At 39.0% G+C, this 24,450-nt stretch overlaps 1 protein-coding gene and 1 long non-coding RNA gene across 9 annotated transcripts in view; one reads left to right on the top strand and one right to left on the bottom strand.

Annotated features, from left to right (window-relative positions):
• The window catches only part of bub1b (BUB1 mitotic checkpoint serine/threonine kinase B), a 60,966-nt gene extending 48,667 nt beyond the window's left edge, over positions 1–12,299 (bottom strand). For 2 of the 4 annotated variants that reach the window (XR_010002054.1, XM_008116853.3), the window contains exons 1-8: positions 12,186–12,299; positions 10,377–10,592; positions 9,710–9,769; positions 9,479–9,623; positions 5,570–5,766; positions 3,201–3,379; positions 2,921–3,117; positions 353–447 (exon numbers count right to left, since the gene is read on the bottom strand). Coding sequence is in view for 3 of the 4 variants with exons in the window: in XM_008116853.3 (XP_008115060.2) it covers positions 353–447; positions 2,921–3,117; positions 3,201–3,379; positions 5,570–5,766; positions 9,479–9,623; positions 9,710–9,769; positions 10,377–10,516 (1,013 nt within the window). In the remaining variant the exon portion in view is untranslated. Of the gene's footprint in view, positions 1–352; positions 448–2,920; positions 3,118–3,200; positions 3,380–5,569; positions 5,767–9,478; positions 9,624–9,709; positions 9,770–10,376; positions 10,593–12,082 lie in introns of all 4 variants that reach the window. The other 2 variants (XM_016995933.2, XM_016995932.2) reach the window with 2 other exon arrangements.
• Positions 12,300–12,367: 68 nt separating this feature from the next.
• Positions 12,368–23,316, top strand: LOC103279853 (uncharacterized). 5 transcript variants are annotated; one of them, XR_010002056.1, is made up of 4 exons: positions 12,368–12,488; positions 17,876–18,099; positions 20,194–20,380; positions 22,318–23,316. It is a non-coding gene; the product is annotated as an uncharacterized LOC103279853 (long non-coding RNA). The 5 variants fall into 5 exon arrangements; XR_010002059.1 differs by lacking the exon at positions 12,368–12,488 and adding an exon at positions 12,495–12,644; XR_010002058.1 differs by lacking the exon at positions 12,368–12,488 and adding an exon at positions 12,667–14,993.
• The last annotated feature ends 1,134 nt before the right edge of the window (positions 23,317–24,450 follow it).

Below are 24,450 nucleotides of genomic sequence, written 5' to 3' on the forward strand. Positions count from 1 at the left end.
CAGAACTACTAAAAGGCATGAAAAAATGGCCATATCTACTCCAGCACAAATGGAAGTATACAGTGATCCAACTCAAAATTTATTATAAATTTCAAGTCAGTAATTGAAGCAAAATATATGTTATGTTCCTTACTATTTTAGGTCACAATGATGTTCACAGACTGTTAAGCTTAAAAAGCTGCAGCAAACACAAACACTTCTTTGTCTGGGAGCTGTTACAGTATCTTCATCTCTGGGTTTCAAGCCACTGCACTAAGAAAAACCCTGGCAGAACCTGTTGCCAAGGCAGATTTTGGAAGCTCTCTTTCCTTCATAATCACTGAAGAAACAGAGGTCAAGGCATAATGCTTACATGGCTTGTTGTTGAGGGGATTCGTCAACATATGGGGTAAAGCTGGGCACCATAGCAACAGTTGCGGTAGAAGAATCCATGTTGCTCCGAGGACGCTAAAAAAAAAGAAAAGAAAACCTACATCAGTATTTTAATGTTACATCCGTGTACTTGTTTGCCTTTGGGTTCTTCTATCAGCTAGGTCCTTAGGTCAGAGATAGCAACTTCTGGCCCTTTCAATTAATTTGAACTGAAGGTCTCATCAGTTTAATCACTGGATAGGGTTGATAGGAGATATGGAAAACAACATGCAAAGAGCTATAATTGTCTGCACTCCCTAATCTACAAATTGGTTTACCACAACCGCACTAGTACATTTGTTCTTAGAGCAGCTAAATGCAAACCATAGCTTCCAATTGTACTGGAGGATAATGAAGTAGCGTCTTTGGTTAGTTATAGAAAATTAAGGTTAAAAATATACATAGAAGATTGAATCTTTTCAGGAGAAATGTAGGATCAGTTACACTGATATTAATGGCATGATCTCAACCATTCTATTTTAAAATTAGAGTATATCTTACACCAGTGTTTCTTAAGCTCTCTGATATGGGGTACAGCATTTCTTTTCCAATATGCCAGGGAGCAGTACCATGATTGTGCCCATTGGCAATAACTGATTATTTCTTTTCTAGAAGTTCTCCAAAGACTGGCAGGATGTCTTTGGGATTAATACCAGTTTGTGTAGCACCACTTTGATAAGTGCTGCCTTACACCATATTTTGTAATGCAAAACAAGGTAAAGAATATCCTTTGTTATCATAAGCTTTGGAAAGAATTAGACATGCCACATCCAAAGCTTAAGGAATGAAAAGCCATAAGCTGTACACTATTTAGCCATGAGAAATTGAGTCCCATCCCTAGAGAAAGATCCATGCTTGAGAGAGAACTACTGCCAGGATTTTATATACTATCTGCATACTGTAATTACACATTAGTGTACCCATGCTAGATCCCATAGTTGTTCAATGCACACTGTGTCTAAGAGTCCATGCGGCACACAGAAAGTGCCCTCTGTGTGCTTGTAGAATAATTCAGTTTCCCTAGGTACTGCATTTACTAAATCTCTAAAAGGTGTACCCAACTGCAGCCAACATAGTGTTCTAATACAGTTCCAATCTGTTTTTCCACCATTCAGTATGAGACCTTTGAAGAAGAGAAATTGGAAATATAGGCTCTCTCTCAGTCACCACAACCGTAATCCTTAAAGATGTTTATGCTCTAATATTTACTGTAAGCTACTACATTGAAAGCCTAGTGTCACATGGGGGTATGATATAACCATGTTAAATAAACCAAATTGCTTGGGGGGGGGGGTGTCAAATCTTCCTAAATGTTTCCTCCTCCCATAGATCCCTTCACTGGTGACCAGTTCAGACCAGAGCTCATTTCAAACTTTTTCTCTTTGTATTTAGGGCTCTAGACCCCCCCTGTAGTTGACATAATATGCATAATCTCTAGGAAATTCTAAATCAGGCCTCTTCACCCTATGGCCTTTCAGTTGTTTTGGAGTTCAGCTCCCAGGATTGCTAACCATTGAAAAAGTTGGCTAAAGTTTCTGGGAATTGAAGGTTCAAACACCTGGAGGGCAACAGTTTGAAGAGACCTTTTCTAAAAGAATGTAATTGTCTGTTTGACCAATGCGCACAGCTCTGTCAATGCTGTGAGTTTCAATATGGCTCCGCATATTTGGCCCTCTAGCTGCAGAAGGACTTTCCCCATTGTTGTAAGAGGTTGTAGACTTTCCTTTTATTCACTGGATTAGGTTTCCAAGTTGTGCCTGAAGTTGCTAGTAAGAGTGATGGCTGGTAGATCGTTTAGGGTTTTAGATATGGTTATAGTGTTAAGTTTAACTGTGTCTGTCTCCGATGTCTATGTTTGATATTCTGCCTTTGGTGGAAACAGCATTTTAAAAATAAATATTAAAATGTCAATTCTAAACAATATTGCTACTTAATACACACTTTATAATTACTTTTATAAAAACAGATTGGCCAAAGTTTGTGTCCACATCAGTTTCAACTCTTTAGCCTATTTCAGTAAAATTTACAAAACAGAAAGAATCATGTCAGAAAAGATACACCCTATCCAAATTCCTTCATTGTAATTTGGCTTTTCCAACAATTGTAAAATGGGTCAGGATGCAAGAAGAGAACATAGCAATTTTACTTTGCTAATCAGTTATTTCATTCCATAATTGCATGCAATAGTGCTATTTACATAATCCCCAAGGAAATGAAAGCAGATTCCTGTTAATCTGAAGATTAAACATGTTAGGCAGTTGATGCTTGCAAAAGTACTACAAAAGTAATTTGAATGTCAGGTCATTAGCCAGAAAATGTTTAAAGCCTCTGAAATTTTGCAGTCTAAAAATAGTAAAGAGAAAAGGAGATTTCGTTTATATTCCAATGAATACTAGTAAGAATAATTTGAATTCGCTATACCTATAGGAAAGCTTTTTAAAATGAAAATACTCCTACATGAGCACTTGATGTTTCAACTGCACTGGACAGATGTGTAATTTGTCCTTACCCTGCCAATGTTCCAAGCTCCTGGTTGCAATTCATTCTCTTTGGCCTTTACTGGTGGAGGTGCAACCCACGGCTGTGGCACAAGTGCTGGAAGCTCAGGCCCAGAAGTTACAACTCTATTTTCATCAAATACTGCAAAAGTTGGGCGATTTGATGTTTGTTGAGATGGAGTCTGGAGTCTCTGTCCTTGGCCTGGCACTTTAAAAAATCATTTAAAAAGTTAAAACATCACCATGTGTTCAACAAAACTAATTCTGGTTTCATAGAAAGTCCCAACTTACACTTTATAGTATTTCCTACACGGCTGATGGGAGCTTTCGCTGTTTTCTTTCCTCTTCCTTTCAGTTCTGCCAATGTGGTTCTTTGGGGTTCAGCTGAAAGAGCACCCACTAGCTCTTCTGCATCACAGTCTTCCTCTAAACCTTCCAAAGTCTGCCGCGACACACGAGCCTGAAATTGCCTAAACATTAAAACAAAAAGATTTCCATTTTATACTGTATCATGCTGCTTTTTCAAGATCCCACAAATCCTTTGGTTTATTCTCAGAGACATTTTAATGTAGGTGGGAAAGCACTTCTACTTGTATGATGAAGGTTCATGGAATTCTTTCAATTCCCCTTGCTGTTGCATACTCCATTCCACGTCAGAGGTCCTACTGTGAGTGGGTAAATCAGAAAATCCTTATTGCACAAGCAAGCTCCTCTTGATCTTTTCTAAATCCCAACTATCTGGTGGTCAGAAGGTAGAGAGCAAATCTTGAAGGGAATATATTATGAGAACATTACCCATAAAAGTAACACGTTACGTGTAATAAGGTAATAATATGATTGTACCAAATACATAATGCAATTCTTAAAATAAACTGAAGCATTACAACCTTTTGGCTGTAATGCTGCATGGGACATTTCAAGTCACTAATTTTTGTTCAGTTTTGATAAAGTGATTATAAAAAGCAACATTATATTTTTTAAACTTAAAAAAAAATTAAGGAGCAGTCAAAAGTATAGGTGGGTAATAAATAGAAATGTATTGTTATTGTTGCTATTATTATCATTACTATTACTTTTATTATTATAAAAAGCTACATTCTGAACTCTGACAGAAGAGGGATATAAATATACAGTAGAGTCTCACTTATCCAACATAAACGGGCCGGCAGAATATTGGATAAGCGAATATGTTGGATAATAAGGAGAGACTAAGAAAAAGCCTATTAAACATCAAAATAGGTTATGATTTTACAAATTAAGCACCAAAACATCATGTTATACAACAATTTTGACAGAAAAAGTAGTTCATTACACATTAATGCTATGTAGTAATTACTATACGAATTTAGCACCAAAATATCACAATGCATTGAAAACATTGACTACAAAAATGCGTTGGATAATTCAGAACGTTGGATAAGCGAGTGTTGGATAAGTGAGACTCTACTGTAATGAATAAATATAAGAACATCTACAGATGACTTGAAGTTCAGCAAAGATAAAATCCCAATTGTTTAACAACAGTGCCCACAAACTGGTTCACAAGATAATAATGATAATAATAATAATAATAATAATAATAAACTTTATTTCTATTTCGCCCTATCTCCCCGAAGGGACTCAGGGCGGATTCCAACAAACAGCAGCATACATTCAATGCCTTCATAAAACAGAGAGATATTAGCATTAAATCCCAACAAGAACCCACATACGAAAACAGCGTTAAAAACCTATCAAATAAAACTTCGTATCAGTGAATTGAACATAATATCGACAAATTAAACCAATATAGTCAGACAGAATCAGACAATTATATAGTGACATAAAATCTAAATAAACATTCACAGCAATTTACAAAAGTCAACTAAAGTTCAGCACAGTTGTGTGAGTTGAATTATGTAGGCTATGGTGGTAAATTGTGCTGACATAGACTAACAGAGCCCAGATAGAGCATAGTTCTCAATCAGGATCCAGAAGTGGTCCCTCATTAATTAATCATCCTCCTCTTCATATGCTAATGAGCAGATTTCTTTCCATTTTTCATATACTAAAAATGTTCATATGTTTAGCATCAAATAATTTGTTTGGGGTGAACATTTAGTCTAGCTGTTCTCTCCCTCCCTCCTTTTGGGTGTTGTTGAATCATTTTTATGGGGCTCTACATATAGTTCCCAAAAGAAAGCATGTCTCCTATTCAGCTTTCAATTAATTTTTTTAAACACAGTATATACATTTAGTTTTATCTAGTATATATAAATATAAATTGTAAGGAAAACTATTCACAATCTTAATATTAATCTTAAAAGAATTTGAGATTTCTTATAAAACATATTTCTTTTTTTTTAAAACCACATGTATATATCTAGTCTGATTTTAGACATTTTGTATGAATAAAGTAATTCCTGTTTAACTGTAAATATGTTTGACATCAGAAACCAGCCCAATCCCTGTCTTTCACCCATAATTGTGCTGTTGAATGGAAGAAATTTGAGTTTGTGTGAGGACAGACTGAATGATGGGAATGAAACTGGTTTTTACATTCAACACAAATTGCTAAACTCTAAAATATATAATTTCATGATTCTGCACCAGGCTCCACTTGATGGATCTTAGGATTCCAGCCCAAAAACTAAACAATCAAACTGCGTGCTCTGGGATACCTGTGATGGCATAGTAGTTTATCCGAAGGCTCGGCTTTGCAGCGAATCCCTTCCTGGAAAATCAAGTCAGCTTTCTTGTAATTTCCTCTTGCCTCAAGTTCCTCTGCCCAAGTGATATAGAGCTGTGCTAGTGATGTGCCTATCCCCTGGCTGCTGAGATAGCTGTATAAATCCAGAGGTTCACTGCAGCAGTTCCCCTGTGTAAGAATCAAGAATCAAGCCTCTGTAATGTCCAAATACTTCTTTAAGGTGCAACTCAAGAATTCAGTAATAATGCTTGCATTCATCCCCTCAAAGGCATTTGTAATCCTCCTGATGTGTCATTTCCCCCTCCCAAGCATATTTCTAATCTTCTTGATTTTCGTTTTGAATGACAGAGTACTGATGGACTTGTCACCTCCTATTCAGTGATAACCATATCCAAAAGATATGAAACATATCAAGTTTGGAGTCTACATTAGTTTACCTTCATTCAAAAGTAATTTTGCAAGATCTCAAAACAGTCTAATTTGTACTCCAAAATCAAACCTTCCTTCATTAAAACATTGTTAGGTTTAAGGCACTACTTCAAAATCTTTTTTAACATCCAGTGTACATTAGTGGCACTATCCATTTGCTCACTATATTCTCATAGACTCCTGGAAAAATATGAATAAATGCACAAATATAGGAATGAACTATAATGTTGCCATGCACACAATTCATTTTACATCCAAAAGCTTTTCTCAAAGGTTATGTATTTAGTTCTTGAATAAGCTTCTAAAAACATTTTTGTTTCTCAGCCTACTCCAATTACTTGTTTTGAAATGCTCTTGTCAATTAGTTTCTTACTAACATTTCAAAAGAGCTACACAGAGGAAGTAGTTTCATCTACTTCCTCTGTGCTTCTTTCATATAATCCAGGGGGGAAAAGCTTTAGTAAGTGCAAGTGATATGTAATTCCTGCACCCTCCCTACCAGAACACCCTATCACCAAAGTGTGTTGACTAAATTTGGCAGCAGAAGTAAACCAGCTGTACTTCCACTTTGTTTCTACTTTCCATTTTACGTTTAAAACAAGGCAGCCAGGGAACCATAATAAAAATCTTACTTCATTATTCAAAAACCAATTTTGAAATGTATTGATTTCTATTTATGTCAAAGCACATCTTCAGCCATCTTTTTACACTTATATTTGAGAAAGGCTTTGCTGACCAACATGACAAGCAAGACTTTGCTGTTTACTAAATACAAAGAGATGAAAGGATGACAGATTCATTCAAGAAGATGAACCCACAATTTTAAAAAATAAAGTGGAAATTGCACTCATAGTACTTGAGAAAAATAAATCACCAGGAACAGATGGCATACCAATAAAACTATTTCGAGCTACTGAGGCAAGTTCCAACTAAAGTCTGCCAACAGACAGAAAAACAATGGTTACAGGTAACACCATAAAGAACATAACAAAGATTTGGAAACGCTGTTGATGAAAGTGAAAGAAGAAAGTGCATAGGCAAGTTTAAACTTGAAAAATAAGAAAACAAAACAAAACCCATAGATAATTTACATAACTTGAAATTAGGTGATGAAGGTATTGAAATACAACATACATCAATTAACAAAGATTCTACAAAGATATTCTTGTTGACAAAGTCTTTTTACGCTTCCCAATCCCGGTTTCTACTTTGTCTTCTGTCCAGTTAGATATTTTTAATAGCCACATCAGCATTAAGCTGTAGAAGGCTGAGAAACAGTCTTTCAGTGTTAAATTGCTACATCATGTCTGCAAAAACAATTCCTTAAAGGCTGAGCTGGGAAATAAGAGGATTCTATTCCAGATACAGGCGACATCATGGCTCAGGCTTGTTCTCTGTTATCTCAGAGGATAGAACTAGGTCTAATTATTTTAAATAGATATCCCTTGATGGGATTTCTTGAAAGTGAGAATTGTGAGAATTGTTCAACAGCGAAATCAGCTAGATAGGATCTCCTCCTCTGGATGTCAGGAGTTGAAGATCCTGCACTAAGCAGGGGGTTGGACCTGATGGCCCATGTGTCCTCTTCAAACTTCATACTTCTATGGAATCAGAAGAAGGCTAGAACTTGGAAAGGCAACTATGAAGCAACAAAGCAAGATCCTCAAGTGTGAGGATATATCACTGAATACTAAACTCAGGATTGTCCAATGCCATTGTACTTCCTGCCTCTATGTTTGTGAAAGGCTAAACAGTGAAGAAAGATGATCAACTCATTTGAACTATCCTACTAGAGAGTTCAGTATGTATCATGGCCTGTGAAAAAGACAAACACCCATTTAAAGTACTTCTGACCAATGCCCATCCAGCCATCAGTCAGGAACAGAAAATAAGCTTTTACCCTCCTCAATCAATATGTCATACTTTTAAATAATTAAACATGGCTATCATATCACCTCTTAACCTTCTCTTCAAGGGTTTCCCAGGTAAGATCTGACCAAAGCAGAATAGAGTAGTACAATTACTCTCCATGATTTAGACCAGGCATTGGCAAACTTCAGCCTTTCCTGGACTTCAACTCCAAGAAATCCCAACCAGCTTACCGGCTGTTAGGAAGGCCAAAGTTTGTCGAACTCTTTAACTTAAAGAGAAGGTTAAGATATGACATAATAGCCATGTTTAAATATTTGAAAGTATGATATATGGAGGAGGGTAAACGCTTATTTTCTTTTGTTCCTGACCAATGGCTGGATGAGAATCAGTCAGGAGTGCTTTGATTGGGTGTTCCTGCATAGACCTGCCCCTGAGAAAAGCTTAGCTTTCTCCTTTAAGAACGAAACAGCAAGAAACGAAACAAAACATCATTTCAGAGTATCAGAGCCAGGTTTTGAGATAAGACTGTTAGAAAACTGTGAACAGCTATAAGTATTTTAAACAAAGGACAGTTATGAAAACAATTAGAGCAACCAGAGTGAAGAGAAACAGAGGACCAGCAGAATTGCAATTCACATTAGAATCAAGACTTGTGGAGGAACTGCAGATTTGCAAAGTGATGAGACAAGGTTTAGACTTGTTGAAATCAGAATTCCGAGAAGATTGGGCTGAAGAGAAGTGGGCTTTGAAGCAAGCAACAACAGTTTCAAAACTGACTTGATAGTGTGTCTATAAACTGGAAATTAAATGTGATTCTTTGGATGATCAAAAAACAACAGAAGAGAGAAGAAGCAATGATAGGACTTGAAAGAAAGGAAATACTGCATAAATATGTTACAGATAGGAAAAGCAGGAAGTCTTCCCTTTTCTCTACAAGAAGCAGTACAGGATCATCGTGCCTCAACAAGTAAAAGACTATTACCACAAATTTAAACAAGATCTGGAAAAATGAAGAGGAATTAAAGCCCATGATGGAGAACAACAAGAACAGCCAAGTGGAATGACACAAGACTCTAGTGGGAAATCATTCAGACAGTGACAAGGAAGAATCTGACCAAAGACGAAATGGGAGAAAAAGAAAAACAGGTCAACAGATAGATGCAGGTGAACTTATTTAAAGAAAGCTCTGAAATATTGCCTCCTAATAACTTTTATTATAAAAGACCAGCAGTGGTGAAAAGAAGAACATTGATGAGAGAAACAGTATGGAGAGATTGGTTAATAGATTTATATATGTCTTTTCCCCCCTTCTGTCTGTGAGATTAGGAAATTTGATGGTGCCACAACTTCTAATTGGCTAACCTGGGCCAGTGTCTGGAAACAGTTAAATGAATTTTGTTGAATATATGATAATACCACAGAATAAATATTTGTGGGGATTTTTTGTAAATATTTTATTTCATATGAGAACTAATTTATGTATCTGTGCTTAAGAAAACTATAAGTAGACAATGAAGATGATGGAAAGTGAGAAGACTATACTGAAAGCATTTAAAGAATATAAAAAAGGAAAACTTACAAATTTTAGCCAGAGGTCGAGATAGCGGGGATCTTCATAATATCTCTGCTGCTCATTCAGTGCTTTAACAGCTCTCTCCAACACAGCTGAGAGATTGCTGTCTTTGCCACCTTGGGGAAAGGTTTGCTCGGTCCATTTGATATATCTAGAGATATAAAAATAATTATGAATTCAAGAAAAAGCCACCTAGATTTAAGAATAAGAATTAACCATTGAAAAAGTAAAGCTTACCTGTCCCAAACATCCAAGGGATCATCTCCACAATAAAATCGAATTTCAGATTCAAATTCCCTGAAATTAAAGACAACTGTTTAAGCAAAATACCTAAATACTACCTACAAAAAGCGTAATTCATTTTTTTTCTAGACATAATTTGAGGCGTAACATTATATATTTCTCAGTTTAGGAAGCAGAATTTATACACAATATATCATTGGCAATATATAATAGGATAGCATACAGGCATTATAGTCTATTGACTGTTCAAAACAAAGGTGAGGAATCAGTGCTCCTTCAGATGTCAGGGCCTATAGAAATTTAACTATGTATATAGACCATTCATGCTAGAATGGTAGGCTATATTTTCGAGGAAGGAACTGGTAAACTGTTTCTGAGTATTCCTCATCTAAGAAAACCTTATGAAATGCATTGGGTCTGCATAAGTTGTCAGGTGACTTGAAGACACACTCAAAGTGAAATCATTAAAAAAAACAAGCCCACAGTAATAGTAGTTATGTAACACACAAAACACTCCCTACATCTGGAAGGCAACATGGGGCTCTCTAGGTATCTTGGTTTACAGCTCGCATATTCTCTAACCATTAGACTATGTGTAGAATACAGAAGTCATGGTCCAAAACATCTAGCAGGTGCCAGAATGAACCCATTACATATTCACCGTTTTTGCTGCTGGATGGTGGTGTGGATGGAAGCATCTTGTTGAGCCAGAGCTTCCTGCAAGGTAGCCATCACTCGCCCTTGTCTCAGAGGCTGCACATTCTCCTTGCTGAGCTCCCACTCATTCCCTTCCAGAGACATAGCAGCCTATGATTTATACTTCGTCACAACACATAGACATCGAATCTTGTGTTCGATTCCTGGACTTTAACGAGCACTGGAGAAGAGGAAAGATTTAAAATGTATGTAAAGAATCAAGGAAGGCATTTGGAATACAAGTGTACCAGCTAATAGAGGCTAGAAAACTGTAGTCTGGGCAACATGTAGCAGTAGGCTATTAGGAATTGTGGGAGTTGAAGTCGAAAACATCTGGACGGCTGGACTTTGCCCTTGCCTGATCTATATCCTGACTTTCCTCTGTTGTGTTCAAAATGGAAAAACATTGAACACATCTACACTGTTGAATGAGTGCATTTTGATATCACTTGAACTACCACCTTCTCAGCTATGGTACCTTGGGAGTTGTAGTTTTAGAAGGTCTTTAGCCTTGGGTTGCTGTGAGTTTTCCGGGCTGTATGGCCATGTTCCAGAAGCATTCTCCTGACATTTTGTCCAGATCTGTAGCAGGCATCTTCAGAGGTTGTGAGGTCTGTTGGAAACTAGCCAATTGGGGTTTATATATCTGTGGAACGTCCAGGGTGGGAGAAAGAACTTTTCTGTCTTGCCTTCTCTACCAAAAAGGGTTGCTGCTTCACTAAACTACAAATCCCAGGATTCCATAGTATTAAGCCATGGCAGTTCAAGCCATAGCAAACTGAATTGTTTCCACAATAGAGATGCACCTGTGGTCTTCATTGGCTTTGAGTCATTTTCTTGGCAAGAATTGTACAGGAGGGGTTTGGCATTGCCTTCTTCTGAGCTGCAGTCCAAAACACCTAGAGGTCCAGTGTTAGATGTATTGGAGCCCCTCGGCACTGCAATGGGTTAAACCCTTGTGCTGGCAGGATTGCTGACCGAAAGGTTTGAATCTAGGGAACGGGATGAGCTCCTGTCTGTCAGCTCCAGCTTCCCATGCGGGGACATGAAAGAAGCCTCCCACAGGGTGATAAAACATCAAACATCCGGGCATCCCCTGGGCAACGTCCTTGCTGATAGCCTATTCGCCCACACCAGAAGCAACTTGCAGATTCTCAAGTTGCTCCAAACACAGAACAAAAATAGATGTATTTAGCCATGTAGCCCTTAGGAAAGTCACACTCTCAGACTCCGTGGAAGGCATTGGCAAGCTCCCTTTTGAATAGACCTTGTTGAGAAAACCTGGCAATAATTCTCCTTAGGGAGGCCATAAAGACCTGAAGACACACAAATAAATAAAAAACGTTATGGTGGCGCTAGAAATTCACGTCACAACCAGTGGGAACTTAAATGCTTTATACAATAATAATAATATTTTACCGTCCTGGGCATTTTGGAGTGCTTTTAATCATTTTTGATAATTTTATGTCCGACAAGGACTGACTTGGGATTATTTTAATGGATTATTTATACTCTTATGCTTTAATATTGCTGTACACCGCCTTGAGTCCTTGGAGAAAGGGGATACAGAAGTCCCCAAATAAATAAATAAGAAGAGCTTATTACCGATATTTTGGTCTCCGTTTTAATGGAGGCCTATTACACCAAGGAGCCCGGGCCTCAAAAACCCACCTTCCTCTGGCGAATGAAACTTGGGACCGGGGCTTTCTTCCTGGAGGAAAGCAAAGAAAGGCCTCCCCAACCCTGGGAACCAGCCTTCCTCACGTTCACTCACCCACCCAGCGAGTTTGTGGCCTCAACACGCCTCTTACTCCTTCCTCCGACCGCGTTCAAATTGCAACCGCCAACAGCCAGCCAGTGAGGGCTCGCGTTGCCTTATTGGCCCACGCCTCGCTCCGCCGCCGCTGATTGGATGAGAGGAGAAGCGTAAGCCCATGCGCACCCCGTTGCATCACGGGAGTAGTAGTTTCCCCGGCCTTCTAGAGCAGCCAGGGCTTGGGAAGTAGACAGGAGATACAAGATATGCAAGGGGAGCCAGGGCAACAGTTGGCGATATCTGCCTGCTTCTCAGGCTCTGGTTAGTCTGTGACTTTGTATTGTCGAAGGCTTTCATGGCCGGAATCATTGGGTTGCTAAGAGGAAACTAATCATTCAGGCTGTATGTCCATGTTCCAGAAGCTTTCTCTCCTGACGTTTCGCCCATATTGTGGCAGGCATCCTCAGAGGTTGTGAAGTATGTTGGAAACTAGGCAAGTGGGTTTTATATATTTGTGGTATGTCCAGGGTGGGAGAAATAACTCTTGTCTGTTGGAGGCAGGCGTGGATGTTAGAATTAATCACCTTGATTAGCATTTTATGACCCTGTGGCCTCAAGGCCTGGCTTCTTCCTGTCTGGGAGAATCCTTTGGAGGTGATTAGCTGTCCCTGATTGTTTCTAGTCCGGAATTTCTCTGTTTTAAGAGTACAGTAGAGTCTCACTTATCCAACATTTGCTTATCCAACATTCTGGATTATCCAACACAGTTTGGCTCACGCCTGGATCCACAGCTGTTTCTCTAGGCAGCAAGAATTGAACTTTTTATGGATTTAATTTCTGACAATATTGTTACTGTAAGTTCATTTTATGCAAGCCTATCTTTATTTGTAGACAATTTGTTAGTAGTCAATTTTTTTAGTCAATGTTTTCAATACATCGTACTAAATTCGTAAATATAGTAATTATTACATACCATTACTGTGTATTGAATACTTTTACTATCAAATTTGTTGTATAACACGATGTTTTGGTGCTTAATTTGTAAAATCATAACCTAATTTGATGTTTAATAGGCTTTTCCTTAATCCCTTCTTATTATCCAACATATCCACTTATCCAACATTCTGCTGGCCTGTTTATGTTGGATAATTGAGACTCTACTGTATTGTTCTTTATTTACTGTTCGGATTTTAGAGGGTTATTTTAATACTGGTAGCCAGAATTTGTTCATTTTCATGGTTTCCTCCTTTCTGTTGAAATTGCCCACATACTTGTGGATTTCAAAGGCTTATCTCTGTAGTCTGATGTGATTGTTGTTAGAGTGGTCCAGCATTTCTGTATTCTCAAATAATATACTGTGTCCAGGTTGGTTCATCAAGGGCTCTGCTATGGCTGACTTCTCTGGCTGAATTAGTCTGCAGTGCCTTTCATGTTCCTTGATTCGTGTTTCGGCATTGCTGCGTTTGGTGGTGCCTATGTAGCCTTGTCCACAGCTGCATATGCTAGATTCCTACAGAGGAGAGAAGATCCCTCTTGTCCTTTGCTAAATGTAGCATTTGTTGGTTTTTCTTAGTGGGTCTGTGCCAAGTTTGGCATCATTAATGGAGTTCAGAGTGCTCTTTGATTGCAGGTTAACTATACATCCTTGTCCCCACAACTCCTATAAATCATGGTGAATTCTCCTCTCTAGTATGTTCAGTTGCTGATCAGTTCTTCTGTTTGATGTGTGTCATAGGAAAGGGTTATGGGAGAGGCAGTGGATGGGGTCATGCAAATTCCACACCAATGAAGAGAGAAAGGAACACTGGAATGTCTGTGGTGGAGGAAAAACAGAAAGTCTAGGGTGAAATTGTCCCCATATGGTAGCCTTCATTTGGGTGGTGGATAATATGGTGTTTGTGGACGACATTGGCAAGGCTCTTGGACATGTTAATGGTGCTTGCAATAACCTGCAATGTCATTGGAGGGAGGGCTATTAGTGGCTCCTGAGTAGTGGGAGCTATAGCTATTTGTGGAAGTGGGGGCCTGTCTGTGTGAGTGGACACCCCAACCACACACATCCTATTCTTCTTGAGCTCTGATGCTCAGAATTGGATATAGTATTCCAGATGGGATCTAAGCAAATCAAAATTACTTCCCTCAATCTGGACATTATAATAATGTTGGTTGGTTTATTTGTTTTTGCATAGGTTGCAAAATGATTAATTACAGGCTAAATAAAGCCATCCTATCAGGATAGGTTGGTCTTCACAAAGATGCTTGGCTGATAGAAAGCTAGATTTAGGAGCTTTCTGCCAGACTGCCAATTCATACATTTCTCATTCAGTTCATTCTAGGTCACTGCATGGTCTTCACTGCTATAATGATTTATTAGGCTTTCTGTCTTCTGGAAAAACTAGATGAAAAGTACAAGAGCATCCTAGTTAATTTCTTTTCGGTAGAATAGCCGCCTTGATCTACATCTTGAGGAAGAAGAGGATGGAAGGAATGCCCTCTCATTTTAATAGGATTGTGAATATAGGAAGCTATTTATACATTGTATTATTTTATACACTACCCTTGTTAATATGTAACCCATCATTTTTTGTAACACATATGGGTGTGGGGTGGTAGCAGAAATATCTGAAACTCTTGTGGGAATGACCACAAAATAGCTTCCTGCCTAATCACAAATGAATCATTGAACAATGGAGTTGGAAGAGACGGCATGGGCCATCTAGTCAACCCCCTGCCTTGCAGGAAAAGCACAAAGTACCCCCGACAGATGGCCATCCAGCCTCTGTTTAAAAGCCTCAAAAGAAGGAGATTCCACTACACTCTACGGCAGTGAGTTCCACAGTTTTAACAGTTCGTACAGTCAGGAAGTTCTTCCTAATGTTCAGGTGGAATTGAATCCACCTTTGAATCCAAATTGTTTTTATTTTTAAATATTGTATTGTTTTTTTATTTACTAATATTGTGCTATGTAATAATGTGTACCTATATACATATAATATTGATAATAATATTATAATGTAATACAATATAATACTAATAATAATACAATATAATAATATTAATTATATATTAAATGTAATATTATTAATATTACAGTATAGTGGTATAGTACAATATAGTAATATATAATGCTAATATTGTGCTATGCTAATAATATAATATATTGTATGTACATACAACTTGTAAACTGCCCTGAGCCCCCTTCGGGATGAGAGTGAGTGGGGTATAAATGTAGTAAACAAACAAACAAACAAATAATTGTTTTGGGGGTTTTTTTGCACTACAAATAAGACATGTGCAGTGTGCATAGGAATGTGTGCGTTTTTTTTCAAGTGATAATTCGGCCCCTCAACAATCTGAGGAACCATGAACCGGCCCTCCACTTAAAAACTTTGAGGACCCCTGGTCTAAGTTCTAGTTTCCATGAGAGCCTTTCAAACATAGCTCTCATGTCCCCTCTCAACCTTCTCTTCTGCAAGCTAAACAGACCCAGCTCTTCAAGCATGATTGTGTTCTTTTGCTTTTTGCATTTCGGACCACTAGGTGTTGCTGTTAGAATACAAGCTTTTTGTAACAGGGAGGAAGATGAAATTTCTCTCACCATCTTCTAGAATCATCAGATTTCTTTTCCTCAAGAAGAGGATTTAATGCTCCTTTCAAAACTGTATAGCGGTTCCAAGGCCACTTTTCCCATTAAGCAGAATGAAGTGATCACTTCTGAGAGATTATCTGGGGTTGTTTAATGTATTACTGTGTTTTTATTTTCTTGTGGTGGGGATGGGCAGGTCACCATTTGACCCTGTCTCAGCAGAAACAACAAAGAATTATATGAACTTTCGTGACATTTCATATTTGTGACACACTTTTTTAGATATTCATCATTTTGCAACACAGTAATTCAGTTTCACTAGCAAAATGATAGTTAAACCAATGCCTTATAAGAGATTTAGACACATACGGAAATTGTAGCAACAACATTATGGGAACACAATAATTAATTTATAATTTTAAATATATACAATGTATTACTTATTTCAAATAGACAGAGAGGTTTCCCGTTATGTTCATTCAACAGACTGTAGTTGACACACTAACCCAAAACCTTCCAAACTGTGCGTCACAAGACATTAGTGTGTTGGGTGTTGGTGTGCCACACAAATGTAAAGAGAAATAACAAAAATCTTGGAAATGTATGTTATCTTTAAAATCATATATTTTAAAATATATAAATGATTTTTTATGAGATATGATGTGTCCCCCTATATTTTGTTATTACAATTTGTGTATGTGTCCCTATCTATATATATATAAAAGAGTGATGGCATCACGACAATTCACAAAACAACAAAACTACAGGCCCCCCAACCTCTAAATTTGACAACACAACCCATCATCCACGCCTCTAGGTTGATACAACAAAAAGAAAAGAAAAATAAAGTCCTAATTAGAGAGAGAGGAATAATTGCTTTTATCCAATTGCTGCCAGTTAGAAGGCTAAGCTCCTCCAACTTGGTCTCCTAGCAACCCAATAAAAAATAAAAAACACTAAAAAATAATTAAAAACCCCCAAAAATTAATACAATAAAATACTATAACAGAAAATAACTAAAAATACAAGAAAATAATAAAATATAATAAAAAGATAACTTACAATAAAATTTATTTTAAAAAATACAAATAACGTCAAATAAAAATGACACAATTTTTAACCAATACCACCACCACTTTGCCACAGCAACGCGTGGCCAGGCACAGCTAGTGTTTTATAAGGGGCTGGTTTAACACCTCTGGTTTCCTAGTAACACTTTTTTTTTTTTCGTGTCAGGAGCAACTTGAGTTGCTTCTGGAGTGAGAGAATTGGCCGTCTGCAAGGACGTTGCCCAGGGGACGCCTGGATGTTTTGATGTTTTTACCATCCTTGTGGGAGGCTTCTCTCATGTCCCCGCATGGAGCTGGAGCTGAAAGAGGGAGCTCATCCGCACTCTCCCCGGGTGGGATTCGAACCTGGCAGCTTTCAGGTCAGCAACCCAACCTTCAAGTCACTTAGTCCACTACGCCATCTGGGGGCTGAAGTACTGTGTTGAGAAATTACAAGTGCCTAAAAAGTGTCACCAACATCAAATGTTTGGAAAGCGCTGTGTTAACATGTTGCAACACACAGTTTGGAGAGCTCTAGGTTAATGAATTCAGCTTCTCATATTGGAAAACAGGCTATAGTCAATAGTAGAGAGGGGACATACACTTTTGGGGTTTTCTGACTTTTGAAGCATTTTTTTTTGTCTATTTCACTTGGGGATATGAGCTGATATTTGTTTCTCAGCTTCAGGCAGGAAAATTTCTCAAGCTAGACTTTCAGTGGTCACCTTCCTCAGTACAGGTTGAGCTCCCCTATCCAGATTTTCAGAATCCGAAATACTCCAACACCTCAAACTCTTTGTCATTAGTTGCCTATTTCTCCCTTAGAGGAAAGAGGACTAGTCACACATTTAGCACCCTGTTTTTTTCCTTAAGAAGCTGCAAAGCATGTTTCTGGGAATGTTGTGGACGGGATTTGGGACAGGGAAGTTTAGTTTTAGATGTAATTTTAATAGTAATTTTATTGTATCTTAACTGTATTTTAATTTTGTAGTAATCACACAAATATTTGTTTTTTTATTTTTTGTATTTGCTTTGTTTTTAAATTTTATTGAGTTTTATCATGTTATTGTTAGCCCCTATGGGGAGAAAGGCAGGATAGAAATAAAGAGAAGGCAAAGGAGGAGGACGACAACGACAACAGGGAGAAGAAGAGAAAGAAGGGAAAGACTCCACTTATACAAGACCTTTGCAAAAAGCAGATGTTACAGACGCTGTGCTCACCTTCTGCAAGGAAATGCAGAGTGTTCCTTTTCACTACTACAAGTATCCAGCTGAGAGATACTGAAACATACTCATAGTAAGTAGGGTCTGGAGTAGAAAGATTTTCCCCTCCCTTCCCAGCTGCTTTGGTAAAAGGTCCAAAATTGCGCTGACAAGCAGCACTTCTTTTAACCCTAAAATGTTAGTACAGACTGTTAGTCTAAAGTAGTTAACCAGAGCAAATGATGTGGAGTGATTATTTTTCTTCAAGCAGCCTTTCAAATGACCCGGGCCTTCATTATTTTCCTTTCTTCGAAATATGTGGTTATTTGGTGATGCAAGCATAGAATTATATCGCCCCACATATTAACTTTTACTTAAAGTACAAGACAGTAATTGGAGATTTTGGAGGAACACCAAGCATCACACTTCACTGCCTTTGCAGCATTTTACTACTCTCATACTTGTTCCTTATCTCAGTTCGCCCTGAGAACTAGTTTGGATTTCATGTTGGTGCAACTCAAGAAGTGGCAACAGCATGATATCTACAGATTAAAGCAGCTGTCATATCTGTTAATTAACTCATTAGTTAAAGGTTTGAAATCTCATCTAATCTGAATATCCACATAGTACAAATGACAGAAGCTTATCATATGTATTACATAATCCTAACGAGGAGAAATTAGGAAAAGTAAGTTGTAATACTAGCGTAGAATTAAGATCAGGGTGCCCGGTTTCAGAAAAGTATAACAATATGTACATATTAATCAGTACAGATATAAAACATCATCACAGTGATTCTTAACCTTTTGGAAGAAGTCATAGATAATCCAATGAAAACTATGGCCCCTTAATCCAGAAAAATGCACATCAACACACAAGATTTTCTTTTGTCTTTATTGCAATTTATTTTATTGCATAGAATACAAAAGCATCCTTACAAAAATTATGTCAGGTGGTTTCTTTTACAAAAACACATAGCTACTGTCTAAAAAGGAAAATACATTCAAATTTTGCAAATATAACAATAGTAAAATTAATTGTACTGAAAGTTTTATTGTAATGAGAAAGGTGTTATCTTATGTTATGTCATCAATGAGGAAAGTGCATGGTCTTTGATATAGTTCCATTTCAAGTTTTGTTTTAATGGCAACAGGTGCTGAAAATTCCAATTCACACCATAATTTACAGTCAGCCCCCCACATCTGTGGGTTTTATTTTTTGCAGATTTGATTATTCACAGATTTGATTAATACGTTACTCTGGCAATCTCCAGGTCTTCCAGCACAACTCTAAGGTCAACTTTCAGCATGCTGAAAGACCTAGAGATTCCTAGAGAGATATTGTCTCAGATAAAAAGACTATTATGACATAGCCATTTACTTGTATCATCTTTACCGCAGCTCTCCTCTGGGTTGATAATGGCTATGCAAACACACACATGTACAGCAAGTACCACTTACTGTTGTAAAATAGGAATTCAGTGGGCATAATGATGGAGACATGTCTGTTATGACTTTATGTCTAGCTCACTCCCTATTTTCTCTTTTCATGAGTGGTCCTAGTTAAGTGATACAGCTCTGGGATGCTTTCCCATGTGCTCATAGTTACTCTGTTACCTCTCTTACTATGCATTTGTTTAATTAATTGCTCATTTTGTTCCCCGGCTGTTGTATTGGCCCAGTGAGCTTAAGATATGCATGAGTGCCTAAAAGGTGACGAGCTTCTGAAGGATGACTCTGTCCCTTTCATTTATTTATATAAGTTGGGCACATGATCTCCTTTTAATTGCAGGCGCTGTTAACTTAGTGTGACTTGAGATAATGTAGTGTTGGCCACAGGCTTTTTACACTAACATATTAATTTGCGCGCACGCATGCACACCAGTTGCCAGGAACCAGTACCAAAAAGGGATAGTACTTCTGGCACTGGGCTTGGAGTGTAATTAGGCCTCCTTAAATTTAGCAACAGAAATTGTAGCCATGTGGTTTGTTTACAGAGGATTGCTGTTCAGATAACAGAGGATACTAATATTTGTGTTATAGTTATAGTTTTTTTTTCTTTATTTGCTGAATACCCCCAACTATCAAGATTTGGCAAAGATGGTCCCAATTTATCCTATATCATCCTATTTTTTCAGTTGCTTTTAAAATGTCCTAGTTTCTCTTATCTCTTCTTTCTTTGTCCTCAGCTAATCTCAGTTGGCATCAAATTGAGGTCAAAGTGCAGAGGTAATTTGTACTCAGCTCAGAATGTTGCCTTCTCCAGTGGGCTCTGAAATGTAGGAATCATCCGTCGGCTGGACCAGACTCTTTGTCATACTCTGTATTGTCCATTCCCAGTATGGTGTTGGTTTTCAGGGGCCTCAAGATAAGTAAGTAAGTAAATAAAACTTTATTTCTATCCCACCCAGGGCCGGCCCCACTATTGAGGCCCCTGACGCCGCCGCCTCGGGCGCAGGCCCGGGGGGGGCGCCGTCAGGCTGGGCGGGAGGCGGGGCACCGCCCTGACGGTGCCCCGCCTCCCGCCCAGTGCGCCCTGGCCCGTCTGGCCTTTCCTAGCTGGCCAGACTGCAGCGGAGGTCCCTGCAGGCCGCAATCGCGGCCTGCAGGGACCTCCGCTGCAGTCTGGCCTGCTACAAAAGGCCAGACGGGCGAGCGGGAGTAGCGTGGGAGGCGGGGCCAGCTCTGACGCCGCTCCCCCCCCCCCCCCCGCCCAGCGTGCCTTGGCCCTGCCTCCCACGCAGCGTGGAAGGCGGGGCCAAGGCACGCTGGGCGGGGGGGGGAGCGGCGTCAGAGCTGGCCCCGCCTCCCACGCTACCCCCGCTCGCCCGTCTGGCCATTTCTAGCAGGCTAGACTTCAGCGGAGGTTTCTCCAGGCCGCGATTGCGGCCTGGAGGAACCTCCGCTGAAGTCTGGCCTGCTACAAAAGGCCAGACGGGCGAGCGGGGGTAGTGTGGGAGGCGGGGCCAACTCTGGCCCCGCCCCCCCGCCCAGCGTGCCCTGGCCCCGCCTCCCACGCTGCGTGGGAGGCGGGGCCAGGGCACGCTGGGCGGGGGCGGGGCCAACTCTGGCCCCGCCCCCTCACTATTCGCCCTGGCCCCGCCTCCCACGCAGCGTGGGAGGCGGGGCCAGGGCACGCTGGGCGGGGCCATGGCGCCGGTGGCGGGGGCGCTTTTCAGCACCCCCGCTTCACATCAAAGAATATCTCCGGCCGGCCCTGATCCCACCCTATCTCCCCAAGGGGACTTAAGGCAGCTCACAATATACAAGGCAAATATCCAATGCTATAAAAAATAGGTATATGTTTATAGTATTGGCTTTGATTCCATAGCACTGAGCCATGGCAGATAAAGTAGTGTCAAATTGCATTAATTCTGCAGTATAGATGCACCCTTAATCTACAAACGCTTATTCTAGCAACTTCATTCTGTCAATTGGTATCTAGGTATTACAAGATCCCATTGCATATAGCTAGCAAGTGCATGTGAAACACAGAGATTTTTATGTCTACAGTCAAAATAGACTTACATAAGAGTAAATCCCACTGAACTTAACAGAATGTACTTCTGCATAGATATGTATAGGATACCTAGATTCAAGGCTGTTTAAGACATTAAAGGTTGAATCTGGAACTTTGGATTGAACCCAGAACTAGAGGTTTATGCTCCAGGCTGCACTACAACTTCATGCAGCTTGATAGTGAAGCCCAAATGCCCCAACCAGCACTTTGTGTTTACTGAAGGGGCATCCTCAGAATTCCCAGAATCTTTTATGAGTTAGACATGTTCTTCTATAGGAGGTGTTTGATAGCTTCTCTAAGGTAACTTTATGTGGGAAGAGTTGCCTCAAAAATGGGAAATACAGGGTGTTTGAAAAAGAACTCCCTGGTTTTAATGTGTTTTAACTTAAAACTAGGGAGTTCTTTTTTAAACACCCTGTATTTGGTTCTCCAAATGTTTTGTCCTAGAGCCCTCCCAATCACTACTGGTCATACTAGGTAGCATTGATGGCAACTGTACACTATGTGGTGGTGTTGTTGTTGTTGTGTGCCTTCAAACCATTCCCAACTTATAGCAACCCTAACATGGACCTATCATGGGGTCTTCTGAGGCGAAAAGCTCGTGGCTTGCCCAAGATCATCCAGTGCTCAAACAACCACATTAGTTCCTAGGTTAAAGCATTTGGAAATCTTAAAAGTTCCCCACTCCAGATTATCTGAAGGTACAATATTTGGAAAACTTTACCACTGAAATGTGGCAAAAAGATAAGTTCTGGCAATACAACAGAACTCACTTCTTTGTGTTTTGATACAGGAAAAGTGCAGTCATTGACCAGTTCTGTGAGATATCTGCTACTACTGCCTTGTTTTGGATTCTCTCTTTGCATATGTTCCAGATATAGAGGCAAAGTGGGCTAACGTTTAACATTCCCAAGGGAGAAAGGCAAACCTGGCTCTTTGCTTTCAATTCAAAATGAAGATGAGATGTATATCTGTAATCAATGGGGAGTTAATTACATTGATGGTATGCCTGCAGTGTAAATAACACCTGCTGTCTCAGCTAGTGAATACTATGGATAATAACCACAACAATATCTTTATACAGTCACATATTCCAAGTAGCATGGGCATAGTATGGGCTCAACACACCTGAACCCCTCTCTCAGTCTCCATCTCCCCTCTACTTACATTGTGTCCTGTAATACTTACTTGCACTGCATATGGATACCCAACAGTCTCCTTTTCTTTCAAAGAAAGAGACAGACAGCTATTCTAATTCTAATTAGACAGACATTATTTACTGGAGTAAATAATACTTTAACACACAAAGGCTCTTCCCAGAAGGTTGTTGACTTTGTGTAATTTCTGTTAAAGTGGTCAGGTACCACTCAGAGGAGCAGGTGATAGACAGATAAGATTAGATTTTTAAAAGCCAAGATCAAGTGGCCATCTTCTGTTACTGGCTTCCAGACAGCTGAGATACAGCTCAGATACAATGATGATGTGGACCCCGGAAAGGTTTACAACTGACATTTGTCATTGAGAAGCCACTGAATAAACCATCTTCTCCTTACAGGATAGTGTACTACAGATGCTGAAATATCAGCTATCATCTTTTGACTGTGTTTCCTGCTACACGTGATCCCCATCTCTCAAGATCTGGTAACTTCCCACTATTCACTATCATCTTCATATATCTTGAGAAGAGTAAACAGATCTACATTGTAATAGGAGTACAAATAATCTTAGTTCTTTGCTCATGAAAATAAATTTCTGTTATTCTTTAGGAATAAAGATATACTTTTATACACAATCTGTTATGTGTACTCTCCTTAAATATGTTTAAATATTGAGGTATGCAAATGTATGATGGACTGCCCTGTTGAACATCTCAAAATGTATTTGTGGACACTTCCATGATGGAAGTACAGTGTTCCCTCACTACTTCGCAGTTCACTTTTTGCGGATTCGCTGTTTCGCGGTTTTTCAATAAACTCTAAAAGACTATTATAAATCATAAAAAATTACAATTTAGAGCCTAAGGAAGGGAGTAAGGAAAAGCCAAATTGAGAGAAAAGGAACCTAAATGGCAACGAGAGGAAAAGGAGGCGATTTATCAACAAAAGATTGGTTGATAAAGACTTAAAATAGTGTATAACTACTAAAATAATGTATAAATATTAAAATAAATATAGTGTCTCTACTTCGCGGATTTTCACTTATTGCGGATGGTCTTGGAATCTTACCCAAGCGATAAGTGAGGAAACACTGTACTTTCATATCACTATGAAAGTGATGCCATAATAATCTCTGAATCATCATGGATGATCACTTGTGACTGAGTATGATTGTCTTCTAGAGGTAAGTTAACCTAATCACTGTCTCCTATTTTCAACTTAAGAACAGAAAACAGAATGTCAGCAGACAACAAATGGGATTTAAAGATAGGTTTAAAGCTAAACTAAAAAATGTAGTATAAACACCAAGAACTGCGAAGCTCTGGCCCTCGAGTGTGGTAACTGGAGGTCAGCTGTTACCAATGGTGCCATGGTCTTCGAAGAGGCACAAATACAGATCCTTGTAACAAACCAAGAGTTAGATTGACTGTCTGAGGTTAACTTCTATCCCAACAATTTAATAAGACTGTGATTACATCTAGAACAACAAATGTATTGGGTGCATTCTAGGATAAATCTCAGTCCACACAGGATCAATATTTGAACCATATAAACCCCTAAACACAGAATGCTTTAGTTTTCTGGCAGATTCTTTGGCTGATATCAATGGTTTCTAAAAGTTAGGAAATTACTGTAATATATCAGTCTGCATAAATACAATTGGCCCTTACATTTGTGGCTTTAACTATTGTAGATTTGTTTGCTGATTTGATTAATATGTTCTCGCTAGCAATCCTCCATAGCAACTTTATAGTCAACTTCTGTTGAAG

This window comes from Anolis carolinensis, chromosome 1, assembly GCF_035594765.1.
Source record: "Anolis carolinensis isolate JA03-04 chromosome 1, rAnoCar3.1.pri, whole genome shotgun sequence".
NCBI classification, from domain to species: domain Eukaryota; kingdom Metazoa; phylum Chordata; class Lepidosauria; order Squamata; family Dactyloidae; genus Anolis; species Anolis carolinensis.